Source organism: Meles meles, chromosome 12 (genome assembly GCF_922984935.1).
Source record: "Meles meles chromosome 12, mMelMel3.1 paternal haplotype, whole genome shotgun sequence".
In the NCBI taxonomy this organism is placed as follows: domain Eukaryota; kingdom Metazoa; phylum Chordata; class Mammalia; order Carnivora; family Mustelidae; genus Meles; species Meles meles.
Window position 1 is genome coordinate 30,333,781 of NC_060077.1, and position 27,431 is coordinate 30,361,211.

The 27,431-nt window shown below is 47.7% G+C and overlaps 1 protein-coding gene across 5 annotated transcripts in view; it reads right to left on the minus strand.

The window, feature by feature from the left end:
- Positions 1-1,919: 1,919 nt before the first annotated feature.
- LOC123953836 (glutathione S-transferase theta-2B-like) overlaps positions 1,920-27,431 on the minus strand; it is a 30,198-nt gene continuing 4,686 nt past the window's right edge. For 3 of the 5 annotated variants that reach the window (XM_046024274.1, XM_046024276.1, XM_046024275.1), the window contains exons 3-6: positions 12,762-12,849; positions 11,705-11,855; positions 11,445-11,618; positions 10,620-11,118 (exon numbers count right to left, since the gene is read on the minus strand). In XM_046024274.1, coding sequence (XP_045880230.1) covers positions 10,909-11,118; positions 11,445-11,618; positions 11,705-11,855; positions 12,762-12,849 — 623 coding nt within the window. In that variant the 3' untranslated portion in view covers positions 10,620-10,908. Of the gene's footprint in view, positions 2,278-10,619; positions 11,119-11,444; positions 11,619-11,704; positions 11,856-12,761; positions 12,850-27,431 lie in introns of those variants that run through there. The other 2 variants (XM_046024278.1, XM_046024277.1) reach the window with 2 other exon arrangements.

A 27,431-nucleotide genomic window follows, 5' to 3' on the forward strand; every position in this document is an offset into this window, starting at 1 on the left:
GATTTTTTTTTTTTTTTAATTTGACAGAGAGAGAGACACGGCAAAAGAGGGAACACAAGCAGGGGAAGTGGAAGAAGGGGAAGCAGGCTTCCTGCGGAGCCGGGTGCCCAATATGGGGGCTCTATCCCAGGACCTTGGGCCCTTGATTTGGGCCTATGACCTGAGCTGAAGACGGACATCTAACAACTGAGCCACCCAGGTGCCCCTGGGTTCTTCCGTCCCTAGACCCCACTAGGATGCTAGTGAAACCTGTCACCAAAGAGTTGACAGGGCAGGAAGTGCAGCTCAACTCCTTCCCCCAAATCTGCTTATCCTCTGTCCCCTTGTTTCTGTAAAATAACATTCATGCTTGACAAGTGATAACCAAATGTTAATTTAAATTTTTTTTTTTTTTAGATTTTTTTGTTGTTGTCGTTTATTTATTTGACAGACAGAGATCACAAGTAGGCAGAGAGAGAAAGGGGGAAGCAGGCTCCCTGCTGAGCAGAGAGCCCAATGTGGGATTTGGATCCCAGGACCCTGAGATAATCCACTGAGTCACCCAGGCACCCCACCAAATGTTAATTTAGTTGTTTTGCAGGAGCTCAAGCTTTCATAAAGAAGCCAGCGGAATCCAGGACCACTGACTTCCTCTTTGAGCACAACAAAATGAAATTGACTCCCCCACACTCAGCAAACTTCCTGGGGCTGATCTTGAGTCACATGACTCTTCTCCCCTTTACACAGACCCTCTTTTGCTGGCCTTTATTTTTTTAAGACCTTTTTTCTTTTCTTTTTTTTTTTTTTTTTAAGATTTTATTTGTAAGAGGAAGAGAGCATGCTCACAAGCAGGGGGAGAAGCAGGCGAAGGGAAAAGCAGGCTCCCCATTGAGGGGACTTGATCCCAGAACCCTGGGACCATGACCTGAGCCAAAGGCAGACCCTTAACTGCCTGAGCCACACAGATGCCCCTTGCTGGCCTTTCAAAATCTCTGACTCTACCTCTTCAGGTAGGCAGGGGTGTGTGTGTGTGTGTGTGTGTACTTTTATCTTATTTTAGATTTATTTATTTATTTGGTAGAAAAAGTGTATGCATGAGCTGGGAGGAGGGCAGAGAGAGAATCTCAAGCAGACTCCCCACTGAGTGCTGAGCCCGACTGGGGGCTCGATCTCACCACCCTGAGATCATGACCTGAGCTGAAATCAAGTGTTGGATGTTTAACCAACTGAGACACCCAGGTGCCCCTATTTTATTTTTTTAATCACCTTCAGATAGAGTAATTTTAATTCCAAGATAGCTAACAGGCAGCATTATATTAGTTTCAGGGGTATAATAGAGTGATTCAGCAATTCCACGCATTGGTCAGTGCTCATCCTGGTAAGCGTACTCTCTATCCCCATCCCCTATTTCACCCATCCCCCCACCCACCTTCCCTGTGTGACCACTAGTTTGTTCTCTACAGTTAAGAGTCTGGGGATTTTTTTCCCTTTGTTCATTTGTTTTGTTTCTTAAATTCCATCTATGAGTGAAATCATACAGTATTTGTCTTTCTCTCACTGACTTATTTCATTTAGCATAATACTGTATGACTCCATCTATGTCGTTGCAAATGGCAAGAGTTCATTCTTTTTCATGGCTGCATAATATTCCGTTATATATACATACATACATACATGCATACATACACGTATCTTTATTCATTCATCTATCGATGGACACTTGGGCTGCTTCCACCAATTGGCTGTTTTAAACACTGCTGCAATAAACGTAGGATTACCTATATCTTTTCTTTTTAAGATTTTATTTATTAGACAGACAGAGATCACAAGTAGGCAGAGAGGCAGGCAGAGACAGGGAAGCAGGCTCCCTGCTAAGCAGAGATCCTGATGCAGGGCTCGATTCCAGGACCTGAGATCATGACCTGAGCCAAAGTCAGAGGCTTAACCCACTGAGCCACTCAGGCCCCCAGGATTACATACACCTTTTGAATTAATGTTTTTATATTCTTTGTGTAAATACCCAGTAATGGAATGACATGACCATACGCTGTTTCCATTCTTAACTTTTTGAGGAACCTCCATGCTCTTTTGCAGAATGGCAGCACCAGTTTGCATGCCCCACCAACAGTGCATGAGGGTTCCCTTTTCTCCACATCCTCATTGACACTAGGGAACGTTTGAGACTTGTCCCCTGTATCCTCGCGTGGCAGCCTTTACACACGATGTCTCACTGATGTCTCCACTGTGCGTTGGGCAGATGAACTTGGGTTCAGTCACACTAGCGTGAAATAGGAAGGCCTACAAGCAGGAAGAAAGGAAGAGAGAAACGGGCTTTGGTGGGCATGTGTTCAACAACTCAAGACATGGAGGCTATAGAAGAAGAGTGCAAAATGTTGAGGTGGGGGGGTTGTGGCCTGGCACGGCCCCCCGAACTCACATCTCACAAAAGCCAGCTGGGTGAGGTCAGGGGCCTTCGAGGCTGTAGCAGTGAAAGCCTCAATTAGGGTGGAGGGCTCAAAGGAGCTTATCCATCCATATCCCACATACCATTCTTAGGTATTGGGGCCCTTCACAAATGACACAAAAAGGTCACAGGAGAAGAAATGCCAATGGATCCAAACACTCGAAAAGTGCCCAGTTTTATTTTTAAAATGCAACCCCCCAGGAAAACTAGCGTGAGAGTCCACTCCGTCCCCATCCACCTGCCACAGTCAAGTTTTTCAGCACAGAGCACACTCCTGCATGTCACGTTATAAGCTCAAGTGTGTCCTCCCCCCACACTCCTGTGTCGAAGTCCTAAACCCCAATGGGCCCTATTCCAATCTGACCGGTGTCCTTATAAGAGAGATTAGGACCCACAGAGAGACACAGAAGTGTCTCACATGCACAGGAAAAAGACCACATGAGGACACAGGGAGAAGGTGGCCAGCTACAAGCCCAGGAGAGAGGCCTCGGGAGAAACCGACCTTGCCAGCACCTTGATCTTGAACTTCCAGACTCCAGAACTGCAAGAAAATAAGTTTGTTTTTCTAAGCTCCCTGGTGCCCCCACCCCACTCTGTGGTATCTTGGTTCAGGGTCCAGAGCTTACTAACAAAAACAGTCCATGAGGGCTAGGACAACCTCCACAGACAGCAGTGTGGTGATATCTAGCAAAAAGGGCATGTGATGGCAGAATCAGGACCTCCCAAGGCAGAAGACGAACTAATGGCTGCCAGAGGGAAAGGGAGGTAGGGGGTGGGCAAAATGGGCAAAGGGGAGTAAGGTACAGGTTTCCAGTCACGGGATGAAAACGGCACGGGGATGAAAGGCATGGCATAGTGAATACAGTCCATAATATTGTGATCACATCGTGTGATGACAGGTGGTGGCTACATTCGTGAGCCTATTCGTGTACAGCTGTAGAATCACTACACTGTCCGCCTGAAACGGGTGGTAACATCATGTGTCCACTAAAAAAAACAAAACAGGGGCCCCTAGGTAACATCATGTGTCCACTAAAAAAAAACAAAACTGGGACTCAGTGGGTTAAAGCCTCTGCCTTCAGCTCAGGTCATGATCCCAGGGTCCTGGGATCAAGCCCCACATGGGGCTCTCTGCTCAGCAGGGAGCCTGCTTCCTCCTCTCTCTGTACCTGCCTCTCTGCCTACTAGTGATCTCTGTCTGTCAAATAAATAAAATCTTAAAAAAAAGGCAGTGGGGCGCCAGGGTGGCTCAGTTGCTAGGCATCTGCCTTTGGCTCAAGTCATAATCCCAGGGTCCTGGGATCAAGCCCCACATCAGGCTCCCTGCTCCATGGGGAAGCCTGCTTCTCCCTTTCCCACTCCCTCTGCTTGTGTTCCCTTTCTTGCTGTGTTGCTCTCTGTCAAATAAATAAATAAAATCTCTTAAAAGACAACGTTAAAAAAAAACACAACTTTAATAAATATTTTTTTAAATAAAAATCATTCCATTTTGGGGCACCTGGGTGGCTTAGTGAGTTAAGCCTCTGCCTTCGGTCAGGTCATGGTCTCAGGGTCCTGGGATCAAGCCCCCCATCAGGCTCTCTGCTCAGCAGGGAGCCTGCCTTCCCCACCCCACCCCCGCCTGGCTCTCTGCCTACTTGGGATCTGTCTGTCAAATAAATAAATAAAATCTTTAAAAAAAAATCTTTCCATTTCCCTCCAACCTCTCCACCCACCCAAAAAAAGATACATGACTCCTTTAGCCAGCAATGCCTTTTATGGAAGTGTCCCACAGCCATACTCAGCAGTGACCCACAAGGGCACTGGCAGTAATAGTCACAGATTACTGGTCCATTAGCCGGAATGTGTGGCCCCGTCACAGTCCACAGGTGCAGTGGCAGCTGTGCACTGTACCAGTGTAAAGCATTTCGTGAGCCACTGTGCCTGGCTCGGGGAGACTCCTTGAGCTCATACACACAAGGTGCTCAGAGCAGCTGGCACATCAGCAATTATGCTCCGTGACTCAACTGTCCCAACTCTTCCCCAAAATAAAGTTCTCTGGACCCCTGGGTGGCTCAGTCCGTTAAGGGTCTGACTCCTTTTTTTTTTTTTCTTTTTTAAGATTTTATTTATTTGTCAGAGAAGACACAGTGAGAGACAGAATACAAGCAGGGGGAGTGAGAGAGGGAGAAGTAGGTTTCCCGCTAAGCAGGGTTCCTGATACGGGGCTCAATCCCAGGACCCTGGGATCATGACCTGAGCCGAAGGCAGACGCTGAAAGACTGAGCCACCCAGGTGCCTCAAGGGTCTGGCTCTTGATTTCAGCTCAAGTCATGATCTCACGGGCCATGGATCAAGCCCCACATCAGGCTCAATGCTTAGCTCAGTTCGGAGTTTGCTTGTCCCTTACCCTCCACTCTTCCCCTTGCTTGCTCATTTATGCCCCGCACCCCTACCCCATCTCTAAAATAAATAAATAAATAAAATTTTTTTAAAGATTTTTATTTATTTATTTATCTGACAGACAGATCAGAAGTAGGCAGAGGCAGGCAGAGAGGGGAGGGGGAGAAGCAGGCTACCTGCTGAGCAGAGAGCCCGATGCGGGACTCCATCCCAGGACCCTGGGATCATGACCTGAGCCGAAGGCAGTGGCCTAACCAACTGAGCCACCCAGGCACCCTAAAATAAATAAATAAAATATTTAAAAAAAATGTTCTCTAAAAAAAAAAAAAAAAAATGTTCTCTAATGAAATGGCCTGTGTCAAGATATTTCTCAGTAACTAGTATCTCCCAGACACCAGTGTCTCCCCGCCCCCATGACCCCCTGTCTGCTATTTTCTTTTCAAACATGGGATTCCACAAGAGAATGCCAGTGGTGCCTCTGATGGCCCAGTCAGGCATGTAGACTTGCTTTAGAAACCTGTTTGACAGCGACTTCACCGTTTGAAGACCTTAAAACAGGCTTCATTGAATTGAAAATCCAATGGAACTGCCCCAGTTCTGTCCTGGTCAGTTTGAAACCCATTTGGTGTTGTTGCATTGAAGAGAGTCCCCGGGCACAACTTGTAGCTCATCAGGAAAACAATTCTCCTTGCTAACAACCACATGGGTGCCTCAGTCTGGGGGTGTGATGCTGATGCGAGACCGTTGTGTGATTTAATGCAGATGGACTGTCTGGATTCCAGATGTACATGTGTCCTGTCTTGTATCCCTAACTGGAAGCAAGACTGAGATAGCAAAACAATGTGGCCGGAGATGACCAGGTGGTGCTGGGCAGCTTATTGCCGGTTATGACGGTAGGGACCTTCACTATTTCCAAACCTGTGCAGCTGCTAACTATTTTCCCTGCAAAGTCACGTCTGTTGGAGCCCATTCTCAATCAGCTCATCCCTTCTTGGAGAGACAGTTGTCGGTTTATGGAGCACTGGCAAGTGTACTGGCTAAGTATGGTGCGGTGCCTTACCATGGACACTGCCTACAGAAGAGAACCTAAGTACAAAGAGTGTTTCCCTTGTCATTGCCGGCAAAGATGTAAGGTTTAAGGTTTAGCATGATGAGGGGCACCTGGGTGGCTCAGTCAGTTGGGCATTCCACTCTTGGTTTCTGTGCAAGTCACGATCTCAGGGTCCTGGGACCGAGGCCCGCATCCGGCTCTCTGCTCAGTGGGGAGCCTGCTTCTCCATCTCTCTCTCTCTGCCTGCCTCTCTGCCTACTTGTGATCTCTGTCTGTCAAATAAATAAATAAAATCTTAAAAAAAAAAAAAAAGATTTTTATGGGGCACCTGGGTGACTCAGTAGTTAAGAGTCTGCATTCAGCTCAGGTCATGATCCGAGGGTCCTGGGATTGAGTCCCATATCAGGTTCCCTGCCTGCTTCTCCCCCTATCCCTCTGCCTTCCATTTTCCCTGCTTGTGCACTCTCTCTCTCTCTGTGTGTCAAATAAATTAAATTAAAAAAAAAAATCTTGGGTGCCTGGGTGGCTCAGTTGGTTGGACGACTGCCTTCGGCTCAGGTCATGATTCCAGAGTCCCAGGATCAAGTCCTACATGGGGCTCCCAGCTCCATGGGGAGTCTGCTTCTCCCTCTGACCTTCTCCCCTCTCATGTTCTCGCTCTCTATCTCAAATAAATAAATAAAATCTTTTTTAAAAATTCAAATAAAAAATAGAATCTTAAAAAAAAAAGATTTTATTTTTAAGTGATCTCTATACCCAACGTGGGGTTCGAACTTACAACCCTGAGATTAGGAGTTACATTCTCTACCAACTGAGCCAGCCAGGTGCCCCAATAATCTACACTTTGAACCCAAAGAAGCAAAGTGGTGAAATGTATGTTTTAGGAATCAGTCCAGATGTGAGTTTCTTCTCAAGCAACCTCACCAAAACTATATAATGGGGCAGGTCTATAGAGTCATGTTCTAGAAAGCAGAGCTATAGCCATCTGGGCTAATGTAAAAATAAGTGAATACATGGATGGTTGGGTAGATGGATGGATAGATAGATAGAGAGATAGATGTGTTTCTCACAGGTTCGAAGAACAGGCCAAATGAGCAACAAGGCAAGTGACTTTGCTCACACCCAGCGCTGCTGGAAACTGCAACTAGCAGAAGCCAGATGCCTGAAGAGCCCAGGGTGGGGACTAGAGGCTGGCTGGGAGTTACCTTTCAGCCAAAGTGAAGCCATCATCCTTTAGGATAGGCACCCTCCTCAACTTGTCCCTTGGGCAAAATTCTCATTCAGATTATGCCTAGAGCAGCCAACCAGGACGCAGGGAGCTGAATGGGACCAGGGCCAGAACCCCATCATCTCTCCACCTCCACACAAGGCAGATGTTCTCAGCTACCCAAATCATCACACCAGCAAGGCTTGGGAGCCTCTGCTATGGGCTAAAGGTTTGTCTTCCCTTGTCCTCCGAAGACCTATGGTGAAACCCTAACCGCTAAGACGATGGGAAACGGGACAGTCCCTCACAAAGAGACTCCAGGGAACTCCCAAGCCCTTTCCACCACCAGTCATTACGAACCAGGAAGCAAGCTCTCATCAGACACTGAATCTACCGGCACCTTGATCTTGTGCTTCACGACCTCCAGAAGTGTGAGAAATAGATGTTGGTAAAGGTAAGATGTTTAAGGGTAAGCCACCCAGCCTCTGGTATTTTTGTTTTTGGAATTTTTTTAAATTAACATATAATGTGTTATTTATTTCAGGGGCACAGGTCTGTGATTCCTCAGTCTTACACAATTCACAGCACTCACCATATCACATACCCTCCCCAATGTCCATCCCCCAGCCACACTTCCCTCCCACTCCTCTCTCCTCCAGTAACCCTGTTTGTTTCCTGAGATTAGGGTCTTTTATAGCTTCTCTCCCTCTCTGGTTTTGTCTTGCTTCATTTTGCCCTCCCTTTCCTTATGATCCTCTATCTTGTTTCTCAATGGGATTTTTTTTTTCAAGATTTTATTTATTATTTGAGACAGAGAGAGTGAGTGCAAGAGAGGGAGAGAGAGCACAAGCAAGGGGAGCAGCAGAGGGAGAAGGAGAAGCAGGCTTCCCTCTGAGCAGGGAGCCAGATAGGGGATTTGATTCCAGGACTCCGAGATCTTTACCAGAGCCGAAGACAGACGCTTGACCGGCTGAGCCACCCAGGTGCCCCTCTGGTATTTTTGTTCTAGCAACCCATGCAGCCTGAGACACTGCCCAAAGTTCACAGGCTGGAGGTTTGGGGTGGTGGCTACGTTCTGATGCGAATGCCTTCCCTCTGGGTAAGGGAAACCACCAGGTACAGATGGAAGGGAACCCAAATGTTCTGGCCTCCGAGAGGGAGGGGTGGTAAGGAGGGGATATGTGGCATGGGAGGAGCAGGTCCCTGGACCAGTACTACAGAGTCTGGCTTGGAGGGGAAGCCTGGCGAAGATATGATGGGGCAGCCAGCCTGGAACAGCAGGTCCAGGTAGAGCACCAGGTCCTTGGTGGGGCAGGACACTGTGACCAGCATGGGGGTCTGAGAGCAGGGATGGTAACCCTAAGTGTGACCATGGCCAGTGAGAGGCCACCTTGGGAGTCAGCTAGAGGCTGACTCTTCCACTGCCTGGAAGGACACGCCAGAATGAGGATGCAGGAACCTGACACATCAAAGCCGAAACCCTGCAACAAACCCCAAGATGAGGAACCAGTTCCAGGGAATACAGAAGAAATGTCAAACCGTCTGCTAGAGCTAGTCCACAGCACCGACTTGAAGACAGATGCCTCCCACCCAGCCCGGGGCTTTGTTTCAAGTCGCCCTTCCAACACTCTCAAGGATGTCATCATAGTTAGTTGGGGGCGGCTACACGTGGGGCTGAGCCTGGTGCTTCTTATCCAGGATTCCAGACAGAGTCCTGGGCCAAAGTCTTCTCTTCCATGTGGCTGAAATGCCTCACTCAGACGCACTGTGCTCTCGCTAGATAGCTCAGGACAGGGGCACGGCTGGCATTTTTTACCTTCCCACAAGAGTGCTATTTTGGTTAGGCATAAACTCTCCTGTGGGGAAACCCATTATCCTCAGCATTATTTTTCTATTCAAAATGGAGACATTTTGATTCCCAGGCAGAAATGGCTACAAGACTACTATTGGCTGCTGGCTTCCCGAATCTAGATGGTGCCATACACTGTAGGTATTATAGACAGCATTAAGACTTGTCATAAAAACAAAAAACAAAAAAACACACCAAATACCATGAACTGGAGAGGAGGCTGGAGGAGGTCAAAGGTTCCTGACACTGTCGACATCCCCACACCAAGGGGTCTTCGCTCAGGGGGCAGGAATTCTCCTGTAGTGCAGTTGAACTCAGTTTGCAATTTTCCAACACTCCTAGGATGCATGTTTTCATTCACCCTGAGATGGCAGCAACAGGTGTCCCTTCTCCAAGGTCTGATCTCAGCCCCCATGGGACCCTCCTCGGGGTTTGGAGGCAGCAGCACCCTTCTCAGAAGTCTGACTTCCACAGGGTGTCTCCCCCAGCATCTATATTTTGAGAATTCCAATTTCCTCCCTTGGTCCCCCCCAGCCCCAGAGCTAGTGGCTGTCCTTGTGATCATCTGGGTTTTCTCTGCCTGAGTTCTATAATGCCCAGTGACCAATTCTTAATGTTTATGTTTATTATTATTATTAAGGAGGCTCCCATCCAGCATGGAGCCCGATGCAGGATTTGAACTCATGACCCCTGAGATTGAGACCGGAGCCAAGATCAAGAGTGGGACACTTAACCAACTGAGCCACCCAGACACCCCACCAATTCTTTTTGTTAAATTCTCTCCATTAAAGTAACTGGTGTGGGCTCTGTCACAGAGACAGATCTGGGGGATACACACGGTGGCTTCTGCAAAAACCTATAACCCCTGTTTTCTCTTATGCTGAAACCACACTAGAAGACAGGAGTGCTTGTTAAGTCTTCTGTTTCCCAGATTTCAAAAACCATTACCATAGCCCTTGAAACGTCATCTATATCCTTTAGGAGCTTGCCATTCTAATGGATTTCTTACCATTTTGTTGCCCTGGTAAGAATGTTATATATTGGCTTGTAATCTATGAGGTTACTTGGATTAACTATGATGAGGGTTACCGGGACATAATTTTATTACTACATGTAATATGACCATGTAATAGAACTAATCATTCTTGGTTTCTTCTTCAAGTGTCTCAGTCTTCATTATGTATTTTTTTTAAGATTTTATTTATTTATTTATTTATTTAGAGAAAGAGAGAGAGTGTGCAAGTTGGGAGAGAACAGAGGGAGAGGGACAAGCAGACTCTGTGCTGAGTATGAGCTGGACATAGGACTCCATCTCAGACCCTGAAATCATGATCTGGGCCAAAATCAACAGTCAGATGCTTACCCAACTGAGCCACCCAGGCATCCCAAGTCTTCATTATATATTTTTTAAAGATTTTATTTATCTATTTGTCAGGGAGAGAGAGCACACAAGCAGGGAGAGTGGAAGGCAGAGGGAGAAGCAGGCTCCCTGCCGAGCAAGGAGCCGGATGTGGGACTCCATTCCAGGACCCTGGGATCATGACCTGAGCCGAAGGCAGACACTTAACTGACTGAGCCACTCAGGCATCACCCCAAGTCTTCATTATACTTAAAAGACCAATGACATTTGCTGATTTTAAGTTGATTTGTTCTTCCTCATGCTATTGAATTTCTAGAGCTCTTTATATAAGTTGATTTGTTCTTCCTCATGCTATTGAATTTCTAGAGCTCTTTATATATGGTGGATTTTAGTCTTCTGTTGATTATATGTGCTATACTTGAGAAGCAGCACTGCCAAGGACATCAGGCATCCTACCTGTGGTAGAGCTCCTCCAGGAGTCAGAAACAAGAGACTGAGGTAAGACAGAGGGATGAAAAAGGACAAGTAAGAAACTAAGAATGACTCTTTATGCCTAATCTCCTGGCCTCCAACCATCAGCCCCCCCCCCCCCCCCCCCCCCCCGCTTCCAGACTCCTCAGGGAATCCTGGAAATACGAAGCAGCATATACGGATAGACTTCTGAGGAAGGCTTCGGGAATTTTTTGTTGACCACCTGCTCCAGGATGTTCAGGATGGGACCATGGGTCTCTTGGAACAGATCAGAACCCAGGAAAGCCTCCACTCGCTCACGCCATGCTGCCAGTTTCGGCCTTCCCTCAAAGAGGTCATAGCCAACAGCCACAGGCTGCAGGGACAAGGATGGGAAAGTTACAGCAATACTGAGGCCCCAATACTAGAACCACTAGCACAGGTGTTGGACACCTTCCCCCTACCTTGCCAACTCCCATGTGAGGCCCAGGGAAGTATGGACAGCCTCAGGGCCCAGGAGCACCAGCATGAACCACCACACCCAAGAAGGAAGCAGAAGTTCAGGGCGAAAACATCAGTTCGGACAGAACCTTGCTCTGTGATTCTGGGCAAATTCCTAGCTGTCTCTAGGCCTGCCTAAGGGCTTCTGTCTAGTGAGGGCAGCGACAGGAGGGATGCCGCCCACAGATCCCAAGCTCATACCTGCATCAGCTCCTCGAAGGCCATGAGGTCAGCCAGAGACATCTGCTGGCCGGTGAAGAAGGCCTGGTCCCCCAAGAACTTTTCCTCCAGCTGCTGCAGCGCCTGGTCCATGGCCGTCTTGTTCCGTTCCACCTTCTCCTCGGGCATGTGGGCCCCAATTAGTGGTACTATCACCTGACAGGCAAAGGGTGGGCTCAGGCCACATCCCTGCCTCCTCCCGGGTCCCTGACGGTCAACAGCCCCCAGATGGCTCTCCTCACCTTGGTCCACAAGGGCACACCGAAGGTGCCACGGATGCAGTCGGCGTGCCAGCCCAGATACTCGTGGACGCGAGCGCGGGCCTGAAGATCAGAGGGGTACCAGTGGTTGGCCGTCTGGTACTTAGAGCTCAGGTAAATCAAGATGGCGGAGCTATAGATCAGGGGCAGCAGGAACAGTGGCTGTGAGGATCCTGGTTCATGGCCTTTTTCCTCAGGAGCTCCCATCCCTCAGTGGGGCTCTGGGGCTTCTCTGTACTTGATGTCTCCCCTCTCATCCACAGCTTCCTGGGCGCTGCCTCTGACTGTACCCTCCCTAGTCTCCTTCCTTCGCTGTCTCCAGCATGGACGCTGGGCCACACCGTTTGCTTGGCCCTTTAAGAGGCCCATAGCTGTGATACCACAGTAGCCCCCACCCCCGGCCCCATGAGGTAGAGATTTCACATGAGGAAGCTAAGCCTCAGAATAATTAAGTGACTCCTCCAAGGCCACACAGCTCAGAAAAGGTTCTCTGGGCCTCTGGAATCTTGCACCAAGCCCCCTGCATGTCCCAATGTTGGGTTGAGGACCTGGAGGGAAAGCCTGTCCTCAGATCTGTTATGGGTCAACCCTGACAGGTCCTCCAGCCTTTGTGCCTGTAGCCACCTGACCTCTTACCCTCTGCCTGCCTGGTGGCTGGCCCTCACTGTGAGTTGTTCCCTCAGGCCCTGGCCAACTCTGGAGAGTGGCCTGAGGAGTCAGGAGAGGCTCTTTCAGCTTCCATGTGCTGAACTTGCTCTCTGACCAACTGGACAAATGCTCCCATGTTCTTTTCTACTGCCCCTCCATCAAGGGGTGGGGAGGCCCTAGGGTCCAGAAGAGGAGGCCGAAGACAAGGGAGGTACAGGTCTATCTTGCATCGGCTTCCGGGCATCCTGGTCACCCCCATCCCCAGGTGTCAGCTCTCACCACACCCCTCCCTCTGCCCTCATCTGCGGCATAAGGTCTAAGAGGGCACACAGCGGGACAGCCAGAGGCCAGGGGATCTAGGGGCTTAGGAGGAGGGAGGGAGGGAGGGCACCTTTCAGTCAAGATGAAGTCACCATCTTTGAGGGCGGGTACCTTCCGCAGCATATTAATCTGGAAGAACTCCTTGCTCTGGAGCTGCCCTATGGAGAAAGAAGTCAAAAAAGGCCTTCAGAGCAAGACCCACACCTGCTGTGCCCTCCCTCTCCCTTCCCCAGCCAGAACCCCAAGGCCAGGCTGGGCAAAGAACTAGCTGGGGCTGTGGGGAGAGCTGTGTGGGGCCATAGCCGGGCCTTGGGACCCGCAATGGGGATGGTCTCCTGCTCTGCCACCTCCCAGGGTGCTTCAGAGAGGTGAAAGGGACTTACCCGACCAGGCCTTGGGTGAGCAGGGGAAAGGAGGGCAAAGAGGCGAGGCTTAGCAATTCCCATCTCTAAATTCTCAGAGAGTGGCCTGCTCCCCAGGGTCTTTGGGGCTTTAGGACTTTAAATATAGGCTTTCAAGGCAGGAACTATGAGAATCCAGACTGGATTCTCACAGAGTAGAAGTAATATTATCCTCCTTCTCAGGAGGTAAAACTAAGTTTCAGAGAGGGCCGGCAACCTGTCCAAGGCCACACAGCAGAGGACAATCTCTGGTGAGATACCAGAGGAGACCAAAGGCAAATGAAATGTAGATAAAATTAAATTTCCTTACAACTTGCAGTCCTTTGATAAATATCTGAAACAGGCAAAGCGTGACTTTCCTCAAAGAACTCACAACTGCCTTAATGTTAATGCTTTGCTAGAGGCAAAACGTGACCTTAGCTGACAATAGCCACAGCTCCAGGATCCTGTTTAGTCTCCTCAAAATCCCTTCAGGGACTCCCTTTATCTCTACTCACCCCCCAATTCCAAAATATATAATTAGTTGCACCTTCCAACCCCAATGCAATTCTTTCTCCCTAAGGTGCCCACGCTTTAATAAAAACACCTTTTTTTAAAAAAAAAATGATTATTTTAGAGGGAGAGAGAGAGAGCACGCAAGGGGCAGAAAGCAGAGGAAGAGGGAGAGAGAATATCAGACTCCACGCTGTGCTTGGATCTCAAGACCAGAGACAAAACCGAGAGTCCAGAGGCGCCTGGGTGGCTCAGTCTTTGAGTGTCTGCCTTTGTCTCAGATCATGATCCCAGGTCATGGGATCGAGCCCCACATCGGGCTCCTTGCTCCTTGGAGACTTGTTCTCCTTCTCCCACTCCCCCTGCTTGTGTTCCCTCTCTCGCTGTGTCTCTGTCAAATAAATAAATAAAATCTTAAAAAAACAAAACAAAACCAAGAGTCCAACCCTCAACCGACAGAATCACCCAATCACTGAGAGCCTCTGGACTTCAGAGGGTTCAGGTAGAGAAAAGTTAAATGCTTCAATTTGCTCACAAAGAAATACTTTGTCATATTCCTGTATATCTCATTTTTTTGAAGAGTTTATTTATTTGACAGAGAGAGAGAACACAAGCAGGGGGAGGGGAGAGGGAGAAGCAGGCTTCCTGCTGAATAGCGAGCCCACTACGGGGCTCGATTCCAGGACACTGCAGGGCTCAATTCCAGGACACTGGGATCATGACCTGAGCCGAAGGCAGAGGCTTAACCCACTGAGCCACCCAGGTGCACCAGTTCTGGCAATTCTTATCTATTTTACTTTTATTATTTTAAAGATATCAAGATCCTGTGTTTGTCAAAAACCCTCTTTTTTATTTTTATTTTTTAGATTTTATTTATTTGAGAGAGAGACAGAAGGAATGCACGAGTGGAGTGAGGGGCAGAGGGAGCAGCAGGCTCCCTGTGGGGCTCGATCCAGGGACTAAGCTGAAGGCAGACACCTAACCAATTGAGCCACCCTGGCGCCCCGTCAAAAGCCCTTCTAATGAATCTCCTTTAAGAGGAAACATGTTTTGTTTTGTTTTTTTAAGACTTTATTTATTTATTTGTCAGAGAGAGAGAGAGCAAGCACATGCAGATAGAGTGGCAGGCAGAGACAGAGAGAGAAGCAGGCTCCCTGCCAAGCAAGGAGTTGGATGTGGGACTCGATCCCAGGACGCCGGGATCATGACCTGAGGCGAAGGCAGCCGCTTAACCAACTGAGCCACCCAGGCGTCCCAAGGAAACGTGTTTTTGTAAGAGTATTAGACCAATAACCATAAATGACAAAGACTCGAAAATGGGTGTGGCTCAAGATCTTGAAAGAGTGCTCTTTGCATAGCAAAGGAGCAGTTAATTAGTTCCTTTGCTATGTGAAGAGTACCCCTGCCTGCAAAGACCCTTCCCCCAGGGTTGAATTCAATGTAACTGCTTCCCCCAGGGTTGAATTCAATGTAACTGCCTGGCTTTTAGGATGTAAATAACCAACTGCTCTTTTGCTTTTCTGTAACCGCTTGGCTCCCTCAATACAGTGTTAGTTGGTAACTTCATAACAGCTGTTTCTTAGCAAGATAGGGCACTCCCTGCAAACAACCTTCTCATGAGATATGGCCTAATACCTGACCACGTAGGCAGGGGGCCGCATAGTCACGTTAGTCACGTAGGCAGGGGGCTGCATAGTCACGTAGACAAGATACTTTTCTGCTGAATCCCAAGGCCTAAACTCCCCTCTTTGTTTCCCTTTCCCGCCTTTCTCTTTGCGCGCGGGGGTCTCTCAAAGCCAATCCGTAAACGCCAAGTACCTGTCTATAAAAACCCTGCACCCTTCCAGCCTGGTGTGCTCAGCTGGCAGGAGCTGCTGACCACCCGCAGGCGCCCGTGTTACAATAAAGAACCTCTTGCTGTTTGCATCCTGTGGCAGTGTTGAATTCTTGGGTAAGGGGATCCGCGGGTCTTACATTTGGAGGTCCCACTGAGATCATCGGACTCCTGCCCAAGGATCCAACTGACTCCCACCGGGAGGTAAGCTGGCCAGCATTTAAAATTTAATAACTGTGTTCTTGTCTCCCGTCTCGTGTTCTCGTTTGTCCTCCGTCCTGCCTATACGCCTGTATAGGATTGTACAACAGCGCGTTGTTGCTTTGTATTTTGGGCAGCTTGAGAAGGAGTTGACGAACTCGGACTTCTCCCCTGCCACCCTGGGGGACGCCCCAGGGATTAAAGTATTTGTATTTGTTTGTCCGCCACAGGGGAGCCTCTTGGTTCCCCTGGGCAGGTTTTGTCCACCACAGGGAGACCTCGAGGCTCCCTTGGGTCGGTTGAATTTGTAATTTGTACTTTTGGTTTTGTACCGGAATCGCGCGGCGTTCCTCTTGTTAATTGTTTTGTGTGTCTTGCTTATTGTCCTTGATGTTTTCTTTGACTCTAAAATGGGGCAAACAATTGCTACCCGCCCCCCCCCCGAATGTGCATCTGGGGCGAAGAAAAAAAAAGAGGGAACTCAGAAGTGGGCTAGGCAGGCTGGAGCGAAAGCTAGAAGGAACACCCCTACTGCCTGGGCTGCACAGTGTGGCGCGGCTGCAAGTTCTGAGCTGCTCGCCTGTCCAGGCAGTCGGGGGCCTCCTGACTCCTGCAGCTGCCATCTCTGTGCCCTTGGGAAAGAGAGAAACACTATGCCTAGCAAAGAAAATGTGCAATTTTAGAGACAGAACCAGTAAGTAGGAGACAAGTATGCCAGAAATAGAAACAAGAAAGATAGTGGACAGGAGGATATAAGGGAGCCAATGGCTGTAACCAGAGCCAACTGGGGTTGGTCTAACTCAGGACAGAGACCTTAAGGAATCTTCCCAAGCAGCTGCCAAAACTTCTTTGTTTTGGGGACGTTCCCTGCTTTCTCTGGCCTGACTTGGACTGCTTAACCCTAAGTTAAGTTTAATGTTTCAATTAAGATCGACATGTCTTTTAAGTTATCAGCAGTAAATGTAAAACTTCAAAGTTTACTGAAGGTCAAATAAGCTCATGTTACTGGTTAAAATTTGTTAGCAAAAAGGAATTACTAAACTGATGGTTAATTGTCTGTCTCAAAGTTTTAATGGGTAATTGTTAAAGTAGCTTTCAAAGTCTTTAGTAACCTAAAAGTTCAAAGTTTTGCTTGGATGACAAATGGAATTAAATTTGTTGGACATCTAGGTCTTTTCCGAAGAAGATAAAATGCTAAGGCATTGATTACTGAACATAGGTTTGTGCTTTTGACTTCTTACTGCAAAGAAAATAAGAATATTTAAATCTGTTGGTAAGCACGGTTTGTGCTGAACGGATTCACAGATCGGCATCTGAGGATTTCTGTGATGACCGGTCACAACTGGTTAATAGCTGATTAAGGTGTTTCTAAGGGGACAAAATTCTGCTAAGTGTAACTGAGACTGATGGAAATAAAAAAAAAAAAACAATTCTGTATAGAGGAAAGTAAGAGATATGTAAAAAATATTTAAGGAATGGAGATGTATTTTATTAAAGATAAAAGGTAATTTTGTCCTAAATGAGATGGTTGTTTGGAAGAAAATGACTTGGAAAGAGACCTGAGTGCAAAGGAAAGTTGTAGAAGGTTTATGAAGGGAAATCTCCAGAAAAGGGATTTTAGATACGGTCAGGATGGACTAAAAAAAAAAACAGCCCTCAAGGTGATTTAGCACTCTCCTAACATACCTCCACATAGATTATACTTCCAAGTGAAAGGGCCATTTGGCCTTGAGAGATTCAGAAAGTGGCCCAACCTTGAGGGACTGGGAAAACACCCCATTACCATCCCCCATTGCCTGTAACCATAGAAACTCACTCTTATTCATAAAGAATGAAAGGGGAGACTGATCACCTCCCATTAGCCAGGGATACCCAGAGGCGGGTGTCCAACCTGTTTGAATCTGAAGAGTGCCTGACTGTGTGAATGTGTCTGTATGGCTCCACCGCTCTGGCTACAGAGTCTGAGTGGGCTGCACCCTGAGTCTCGCGGGGCGTCATATGGCATATCGGTCATCTACTCCACGGAGTAGCCTGGTCCGGGACTTATACGGACAGACCTTAGCTAAGATGCTCCTAAGTTCCCGCTAGGGATGCGAGCAGGACAGCATCTAAAAGATCCCCCTCCCTTTGTCTGCGACATCATTCACGATGGGAAGGAAACCTAGTAAACCCGCTGTCTTAAGATTGCATGCTTAAGAATAAAAAGGAAAAACACTGATATAAAAAAACTGGTTTTCTCTCTGTTTAAAAGGGCAACATTTTCTTAGGTTAATTGATCTGTTATGGTTTTCTCTTTGCCTGCCCAGAAAACCCAGTTTCTATGTTTTGTTTTATCAGGTGTTTAACAGCCCTAATTCTATTTAGGCATGTGTTTTAAAACTTTCTAAGGTTTTAGCAATTGTTGACAAGATTTAAATTATAAATGAGATCTCTTTGACTCATAAGGCTTTTCCTTGGTATACTAAGTTACTCAGTAAGTACTGCTAAACCAACAATAAACCTTGGGTTACATTTGGGTAAATGCTATAACTATTCTAGAGATTCTATGCACTTCCTGAAGTTTTAATGTTTTGAGAGATCATCATTTAAATTATGGAAATGTTACGTGTCACAGAAGTAACCTGATCTCCTTGCCAGCTAAATTGTAAACTCTCGTCTCATCAGCTCTAGCCATATCCATTCTGAGTTTTTGTCATTTGTAATTGTTTTAATTGTCTTGTAAGATAAATTCCGTCTTAGAAGAAATTCATATGGGAGACTTTCAGGACAAATACAGGTCTTTGATATGTTAAAATACTGAAACTGAAATGGGTAAGAATTTCCAGAAGTAAGAGCTGCATTCGGACTAAACCAGAATTAGTAACATGGGTCCTGGGGGCTCCCCCGGGACGACCCAAGGACTGCCATTGGACCCTTGGCCAGAGAGATAAAAGAAAGAGGAGGCCCACACAACTCCCTAATGTGATAGATGCTGCTTTCCCTTGGACTCGTCCTGCCTGGGATTTTAATACGGCCGAAGGTAGGAACCACCTAAATCTTTACCGCCAGTTACTCATAGCAGGTCTCCATAATGCGGGGCGCCACCCCACCAATTTGGCTCAGGTAAGACAGGTCACTCAGGGGTCAGAGGAATCTCCAACCGCTTTCCTAGAAAGGCTTAAGGAGACTTATCGCAGGTATACGCCCTTTGACCCAGATAGCAATGATCAGAGAGGAAACATTTCTATGACGTTTATATGGCAGTCAGCACCAGATATAAGGAATAAACTACAACGCTTAGAGAATCTACAAGATTTCTCTTTGCAAGATTTATTAAAGGAGGAAAGTTGCAGGAAGAAAAGGAGGAAAGTTGCAGGAAGAAAAAGAGGAACGACTTAGGAAATTGCAGGAAGAGAAAGAGGAGAAACTGAAGAAGGAAGCTGAGGAAAGGGAAGAGAAACGAGAACGTAAACAAAGTAAGGAACTTAGCAAAATCTTGGCCGCCGTAGTGCAAGGCAGCCAAGGACCAGAGGCAGGAAAGTCAGACAGGGAGGGAGACATAAGGAGGTCCCAAGTAGACCGAAACCAATGTGCCTATTGCAAAGAAAGAGGACATTGGGCCAAGAACTGCCCGAAGAATCCCCAACGCCTTAGAGGGAATGCTAAGCAAGTTACAAGACTTATGGCTTTAGACGAAGACTAGGGGCGTCAGGGTCAGGAGCCCCCCCCCTGAACCCCGGGTAACCCTAACCGTTGGGGGGCAACCAGTCACTTAGTAGATACAGGGGCTCAACACTCCGTTCTAACCAAGAGCCTCGGACCATTAAGTGACCGGATGGCATGGGTTCAAGGAGCAACAGGAGGAAAACAATATAAATGGACTACAGAGAGAAAAGTACATCTGGCTTCAGGTAAAGTTTCTCACTCATTCCTTCATGTGCCTGACTGCCCCTATCCACTCCTGGGGAGAGATTTATTAACCAAGCTCAAGGCTCAAATCCATTTTGAGCCTCAGGGGGCCACTGTGACCGGCCCCAGCGGGACTTCTTTACACGTCCTTACCCTACAGTTAGAAGAAGAATATAGACTTCATGAGGAGCCCTCCCAACCTCAGAGAAACATAGAGTCCTGGCTTGTGTCTTACCCAGATGCCTGGGCGGAAACAGGAGAAATGGGACTAGCTATTCAGCAGCCCCCTATTCACATACATTTAAAGGCAACCACCGTTCCTGTCAATGTTAAGCAGTACCCCATGTCCAATGAGGCCTACCAGGGCATCAAACCGCACATACGGCGGTTACTAGACCAGGGCATTTTGACCCCATGCCGGTCTCCCTGGAACACTCCTCTGTTACCTGTCAAGAAACCTGGTACCAATGATTACCGACCGGTTCAGGACCTCAGAGAGATCAATAAGAGGGTAGAGGACATCCACCCTACGGTGCCCAACCCTTACAACTTACTTAGCACCCTGCCTCCAACCCACTCCTGGTATACAGTCCTAGATCTCAAAGATGCTTTCTTCTGTTTGAGACTGAGTCCTCAGAGTCAGCCCCTCTTCGCCTTTGAATGGAGGGATCCGGATTTGGGAATATCAGGTCAGTTAACCTGGACACGGCTACCACAGGGGTTTAAGAATAGCCCAAACGCTGTTCGATGAAGCTCTTCACCAGGACCTAGCCGACTTCCGGGTAAGACATCCCTCTCTGATCCTGCACCAATAAAGAGGACTGCCAAACAGGTACTGGGGATCTCCTACAGGCCCTAGGCCAATTGGGATATAGGGCATCCGCAAAGAAAGCCCAAATTTGCCAGACTAAAGTCACCTACTTGGGCTACGAGTTATATAATGGCCAACGATGGCTGACGGCTGCAAGGAAAGAGACTATATCTGGTATTCCCGCACCTCAAAACCACAGGCAACTGCGGGAATTTCTAGGAACGGCGGGTTTTTGCAGATTATGGATCCCAGGGTTTGCAGAAATAGCGGCTCCTCTGTACCCCTTAACCAAACAAGATACTCCTTTTGTTTGGACTGAGCAACAACAGCAGGCATTTGACCATATCAAACAGGCGCTCCTTAAATCTCCAGCATTAGGCCTGCCAGACATAACAAAACCCTTCGACCTCTTTGTTGCTGAAAAACAAGGATTTGCTAAGGGGGTCCTAACTCAAAGACTCAGGCCTTGGAGACGCCCTATTGCCTACCTCTCCAAGAAGTTAGACCCCATGGCGGCAGGCTGGCCACCATGTCTAAAAATGATAACAGCAATCACGGTCCTCATCAAGGACACAACCAAACTAACTTTGAGATAGCCCCTAACCATCCTGGCTCCACATACAGTGGAGTCTCTAATCTGCCAACCACCAGACCGCTGGCTGTCTAATGCCCGCCTGACTCATTATCAGTCCCTCCTCCTGGACTCAGACAGGATCCAGTTCGGACCTATAGTGACTCTTTAACCCCGCAACTTTATTACCCACTCCTGGGGAGACACCATTGCATGACTGTCACCAGATCCTTGCTGAAACTCATGGGACACGGCCCGACCTAACTGACCAGCCCATGAAAGATGCAGACCTGACCTGGTATACTGACGGCAGCAGCTACCTGCAGGATGAAAAGCGACGAGCAGGAGCGGCCATCACGACCGACTCTCAAATTGTATAGGCAAGCGCGCTGCCAGAAGGCACCTCGGCACAACGGGCAGAATTAATCGCCTTAACCCAGGCCCTTCAGCTGGCAGAAGGTAAGAATCTTAATGTCTATACAGACAGCAGATATGCTTTTGCCACTGCCCATATTCACGGAGAGATTTATCGGCGGAGGGGACTACTAACCTCTGACGGCAAGGAAATTAAAAATAAGACTGAAATGTTGGCCTTATTAAAAGCCTTATTTCTCCCCAAGAAGCTGAGCATAATGCACTGCCCTGGCCATCAAAAAGGGGATACCCCCGAGGCGAGAGGAAACCGCCTAGCTGATGCGACAGCCAAACAGGCAGCTTTGGGGCCCCAGCTATTAACTGTCACCATATTCACTGGGATGGAAGGGATAGATGGGACACCCATTTGGAATTATGAGGAGGCCGACTTGGACTTTATACAGAAGTTAGGGGCTGATTACAACTCAGCCCTGAACCGATGGGAATACCAGGGAAAGGCCATAATGCCCATAAAAATGGCAAAAGAATTAATAAATCATCTCCACCAGTTGACTCATTTAAGTGCAAACAAAATGAAGACCCTAATGAATAGGGCAGATCTACAAGACTTTATCCCCAAAAGAAACTTCCTTCTTCATCAAACAGCCGCTAATTGCAAAGCTTGTGCTCAAGTTAATCCTGGAAAGACTTTTATTGGATCAGGGGTCCGGGTACATGGTCATCGACCTGGCACGCATTGGGAAATTGACTTTACCGAAATTAAACCTGGCATGTATGGATATAAATATCTCTTAGTTTTTTTAGATACCTTTTCAGGATGGGCAGAAGCCTTTCCTACCAAAAAGGAAACTGCCAACATAGTCGCCAAGAAGCTGTTGGAAGAAATTTTTCCAAGGTATGGAATGCCCGAGGTACTAGGGTCCGACAACGGGCCCGCCTTTGTCTCCCAGGTAAGTCAGTCGGTGGCCAAGTTGCTGGGGATTAATTGGAGACTACATTGTGCTTACAGACCCCAGAGTTCAGGACAGGTAGAAAGAATGAATAGGACCATTAAGGAGACTCTAACTAAATTACTGCTTGAAACTGGCTCTAAAGATTGGGTGTCGCTCCTACCTCTAGCACTCTATCGGGCCAGAAATACTCCAGGCCCGCATGGGTTAACCCCCTTCGAAATTCTCTATGGGGCACCGCCCCCCGCTGTTACGTTCTTTGCACCAGATATTTCTGCTCACTCCCCCTCCCCCTCCATACAGGCCCATCTGCAAGCCTTGCAGCTGGTACAACAAGAGGTCTGGAAACCCCTGGCTGCCGCTTACGAGGAGAAACTTAACACCTTACTGCGGCCCCATCCCTATAAAATTGGGGACACCGTCTAGGTCCGCAGACATCGAGCCACAAACCTCGAACCCCGTTGGAAGGGACCCTACACGGTACTCCTGACAACACCCACGGCACTGAAGGTCGACGGAATCGCAGCCTGGGTCCACGCCTCCCACGTGAAAGCAGCATACCCGGAAGAACAAACCGGACACCTTCGGGACTCAGAATGGACCGTCCGACGATCCTCGAATCCACTAAAGATAAGACTCAATTCGCCACTAGTTTTATTCTTTGTTTACTCTCTCCTCTCATTTGGAGGTTCCAGCCCACATCTCCCGGAACTGGGGTAGTTAGGAAGACAATGGATAAACTTCGAGAGAGATAAGCCCAAAGGAGAAGGGATTTTGAATCCCAGCAAGGCTGGTTTGAAGGCTGGTTCAATCGATCACCTTGGTTCACAACTTTATTGTCCACCCTCATGGGACCCCTTATTATTCTATTATTGATTTTATCATTTGGCCCTCGCATCCTAAGTAAACTCGTCCAGTTCATGAAAGACCGCTTGTCGGTAATTCAGACCATGGTACTGACACAGCAATACCAACTCCTTAAACAAACAGGGTCCCAGACTAGCTCAATGCAAGGGCAAGACATGCAAGAACAAGACGAATGGATATAAGATTCTATCCATGATCAAGAAAGAGGGGGGGAAATGAAAGAGTGCTCTTTGCATAGCAAAGGAGCAGTTAATTAGTTCCTTTGCTATGTGAAGAGTACCCCTGCCTGCAAAGACCCTTCCCCCAGGGTTGAATTCAATGTAACTGCCTGGCTTTTAGGATGTAAATAACCAACTGCTCTTTTGCTTTTCTGTAACCGCTTGGCTCCCTCAATACAGTGTTAGTTGGTAACTTCATAACAGCTGTTTCTTAGCAAGATAGGGCACTCCCTGCAAACAACCTTCTCATGAGATATGGCCTAATACCTGACCACGTAGGCAGGGGGCCGCATAGTCACGTTAGTCACGTAGGCAGGGGGCTGCATAGTCACGTAGACAAGATACTTTTCTGCTGAATCCCAAGGCCTAAACTCCCCTCTTTGTTTCCCTTTCCCGCCTTTCTCTTTGCGCGCGGGGGTCTCTCAAAGCCAATCCGTAAACGCCAAGTACCTGTCTATAAAAACCCTGCACCCTTCCAGCCTGGTGTGCTCAGCTGGCAGGAGCTGCTGACCACCCGCAGGCGCCCGTGTTACAATAAAGAACCTCTTGCTGTTTGCATCCTGTGGCAGTGTTGAATTCTTGGGTAAGGGGATCCGCGGGTCTTACAATCTGATATGAGTTCATTATAATATATGAGTTCCTTGGGCACCTGGGTGGCTGTCAGCTAAGCCCTACCTTTGGTTCAGGTCATGATCTTATGGTCCTGAGATGGAACCCCACATTGGGCTCCCTGCTCAGTGGGGAGTCTTCTTCTCTCTCTGCCTCTCTCCCTGCTTGTACTCTCCCTCTCTCTGTCAAATAAATAAAATCTTAAGAATAAAAAAAGAAAAGTGGGGGCACCTGGGTGGCTCAGTGGGTTAAAGCCTCTGCCTTCGGCTCGGGTCATGATCTCAGGGTCCTGGGATCGAGCCCCGAATCGGGCTCTCTGCTCAGCAGGGACCCTGCTTCCCTCCTCTCTCTCTGCCTGCTTCTCTGCCTGGTTGTGATCTCTATCTGTCAAATAAATAAATAAAATCTTAAAAAAAAAAAGACAAGTAAAAGTAAAGTTTGTGATTCCATAGTATAATCTTTCAATAAAGCAAGCATAAAGCCTGTTGACCAACAGACCAAGTACCTTTAGCTTCTCTGCAATAAGAAACAGAAAGCACAAACCTCTGTTCAGTAATCAGTGAATTAGCATTTTATCTCATTTGGAAAAGGCTTAGATGTCCAATGAATTCAGCCCAATTTATCAACCAAGTACAACACGAAAGTTTCAGGTTACCAAAGACTTTGAAAGCTATCTAAATGATTACCCATGAAAACTTGAAGACCAACAAATCAACCATCATTTCAAGCCAACTTTTTGCTGACAATTGCAAAAGAGATAAGAGGAGCTTCTTTGACCTTCAGTAATCTTTGGTAGGATAAAAGTTGTACATTTAATGCTACTAAGTCTAAAGATATGTCTATCTTAATGAAATCAACACACTTAAATTAGTGTAAATACCACTGGCATCTACTTAGAAGTCAATCAAGTTGTTCCCCATTGTCAATTTTTACCTGGGACACCAGTGGGGAAATCTGAGGTGGGCAGTGTAAGTCCAAGGGGGTGCTCCTCACTTCTTGGCCGCAAGGCTGGGATTAAGAACCCAGCACTACTAGGGGCGCCTGGGTGGCTCAGTGGGTTAAGCCTCTGCCTTCGGCTCAGGTCATGGTCCCAGGGTCCTTGGATCGAGCCCTGAGTCGGGCTCTCTGCTCAGCGGGGAGCCTGCTTCCCCTTCTCTCTCTGCCTACTTGTGATCTCTTTCTCTCTGTCAAATAAATAAATAAATCTTAAAAAAAAAGAACCAGGCACCAGGCTGGCACAGGAGGCAGTCATACAGGCCACACCCAAGGTGGTCCAGAAACAGGAAGAAGGGGGATGCCCAGGTGGCCCAGTCATTAAGTATCTGCCTTCTACTCAGGTCATGATCCCAGGATCCTAGGATCAAGTCCCACATCAGACTCCCTGCTCCGTAGGAAGTCTGCTTCTCCCTCTCCTACTCCCTCTGCTTGTGTTCCCTCTCTTGCTGTGTCTCTGTCAAATAAATAAGTAAAATATTTTAAAAACTAAAAAAAAAGAAACAGGAGGAAGGGAGGAGAGAGGGAGAGGATGGCAGAAAAGGTGAGGTGTGGCCAGCAAGGCTGGAAGCAGAGAAATGCCCAGAAGGCAGAGAAAGGACTCCCAGTTCTTTTTTTTTTTAATTTATTATTTATTTACTTATTTGAGAGAGAGAGAAAGCATGAGAGTGGGAAGGTCAGAGGAAGAAGAAGACACCCTGCTGAGCAGGGACCCCAATGCAGGACTCTATCCCTGGGCTTGAGGATCATTACTTGACCAAAGGCAGTCGCTCAACCAACTGAGCCCCCAGGTACCCCAGGATTCCATGGTTCTAAAGTTCACCAGCTCAGACGGAAGAGCAGATGCATGCTTTTCTTCCACCAGCAAGTGAAGATAGGCAGTCCATATTGGGCCAGAGAAGACAGGGAACTTTCCAGAAACAAAAAGGGTTTCCGTTTGGGCAGTAGCTTGGGATTTTTCCTTCAAGTCCGTCCGAGGCAGACTAACCAGAGACAATTCACTCCAACCATCATAACCATCAACCTAGGAAATGAAGGAGGGAGAAACCCCCACATACAGTAAGAATAACCTGGGGCTATTAGGAGGACCAGCAAGACTGTCAACATCCCCTTCCTCAGAATGGCCTGTGTCTCCTCCAGCAATCTGGGTTCATTAGGAGGAGGACAAGGCCTCTTTCAACTACCATTATCTAATATATCCGGAGGCAGCTTGTTAGTCTGGTTAGCAGCCAAACACATTCTGCAAGAGATCCTTAGGTCAGAGTCCTGACTTATGGCCATGTGTACCTCCGTCTACTTGCCCTGTTCCCTGCAGAACAGATCTAACTGATAGGTCATATTGAAGTTTAACATCTTGTTAATGGGCCATTTTTCCAGGGCGCCTGGATGGTTCAATGGGTTAAGTGTCTACCTTCAGCCCAGATCATGATCTCAAGGTCCTGGGATCGAGCCCTGCATCGGGCTCCATCCAAGGACCCTGAGATTGAGCCTCGCATTGGGCTCTCTGCTCGGTGGGGAGCCTGCTTCTCCCTCTCCCTTGGCTGCTCCCCCTGTTTGTGCTCTCTCTCTCTCTGTCAAGTACAGAAATAAAATCTTAAAAAAAAAAGCCATTTTTTCCTTGTCTCTAGGGAGTACTGAGGCCATGCAGTCTTACAGATCAGTCTTCTTTTTCCTAAATCGTGCAATCTGAATAGTTTCCAGGGGGTTAAAAGGTGTCCCAAGGGAAAGACCTTGGGAAATGAAGAAGATCCCACGCTTCTAAAAAAGGAGAGAAGGTCTATTACTAAGGAACTCCCCCGACCATCACCACACATGCTCCCGGGGATTATTCCATGCAGGATAAGTCAGAGGTTCCTGGTGTCAAAGAGATTGGAGGCATCCCTTAAAGGAAATGGCTATGACCACCACCCAGCCCCACAGGAGGGATGCCAGCATCTCCCCTCCCAAACCGCCCCCCCTTCCCCCATTGCATCCTAGGCTACAAATGGGTACACCAAAATACTGAGCTATGAAGAATTCACCCTTTTTAACCCATGGAAAACACTAGAAAAGTTTCACAAAGGGAAATTACCTGATTTTGTAATTTAAATAGTAGGGGACATTGACAGAAAATGGTGAAGATGGAAATCCACCACGGTCTAAGCGACATTCAAGCACATAGAGTCTTTACAGCCAACCTACCTAGGAAATGGTTCCCAGTTGGGTTTTTTGTTTAAGATTTTATCTGAAGGGTGCATGGGTGGTTCAGTCATTAAGCATCTGCCTCTGGCTCAGGTCATGATGCCACAGTCCTGGGATCAAGCCCTACATCCAGCTCCCTGATCAACAGGGAGTGTGCTTCTCCCTCTGCCTGCTGCTCCCCCTACTTGGGATTTCTCTCTGTCAAATAAAGAAATAAAATGTTTTTTAAAAATAAGATTTTATTTGAGAGAGAGAGAATGCACAAGCACAAATGGGAGGGAAGGGCAGAGCGAGAAGCAGACTCCCCGTTGAGCATGGAGCCTGACACAGGACACAGGGATCGATCAGA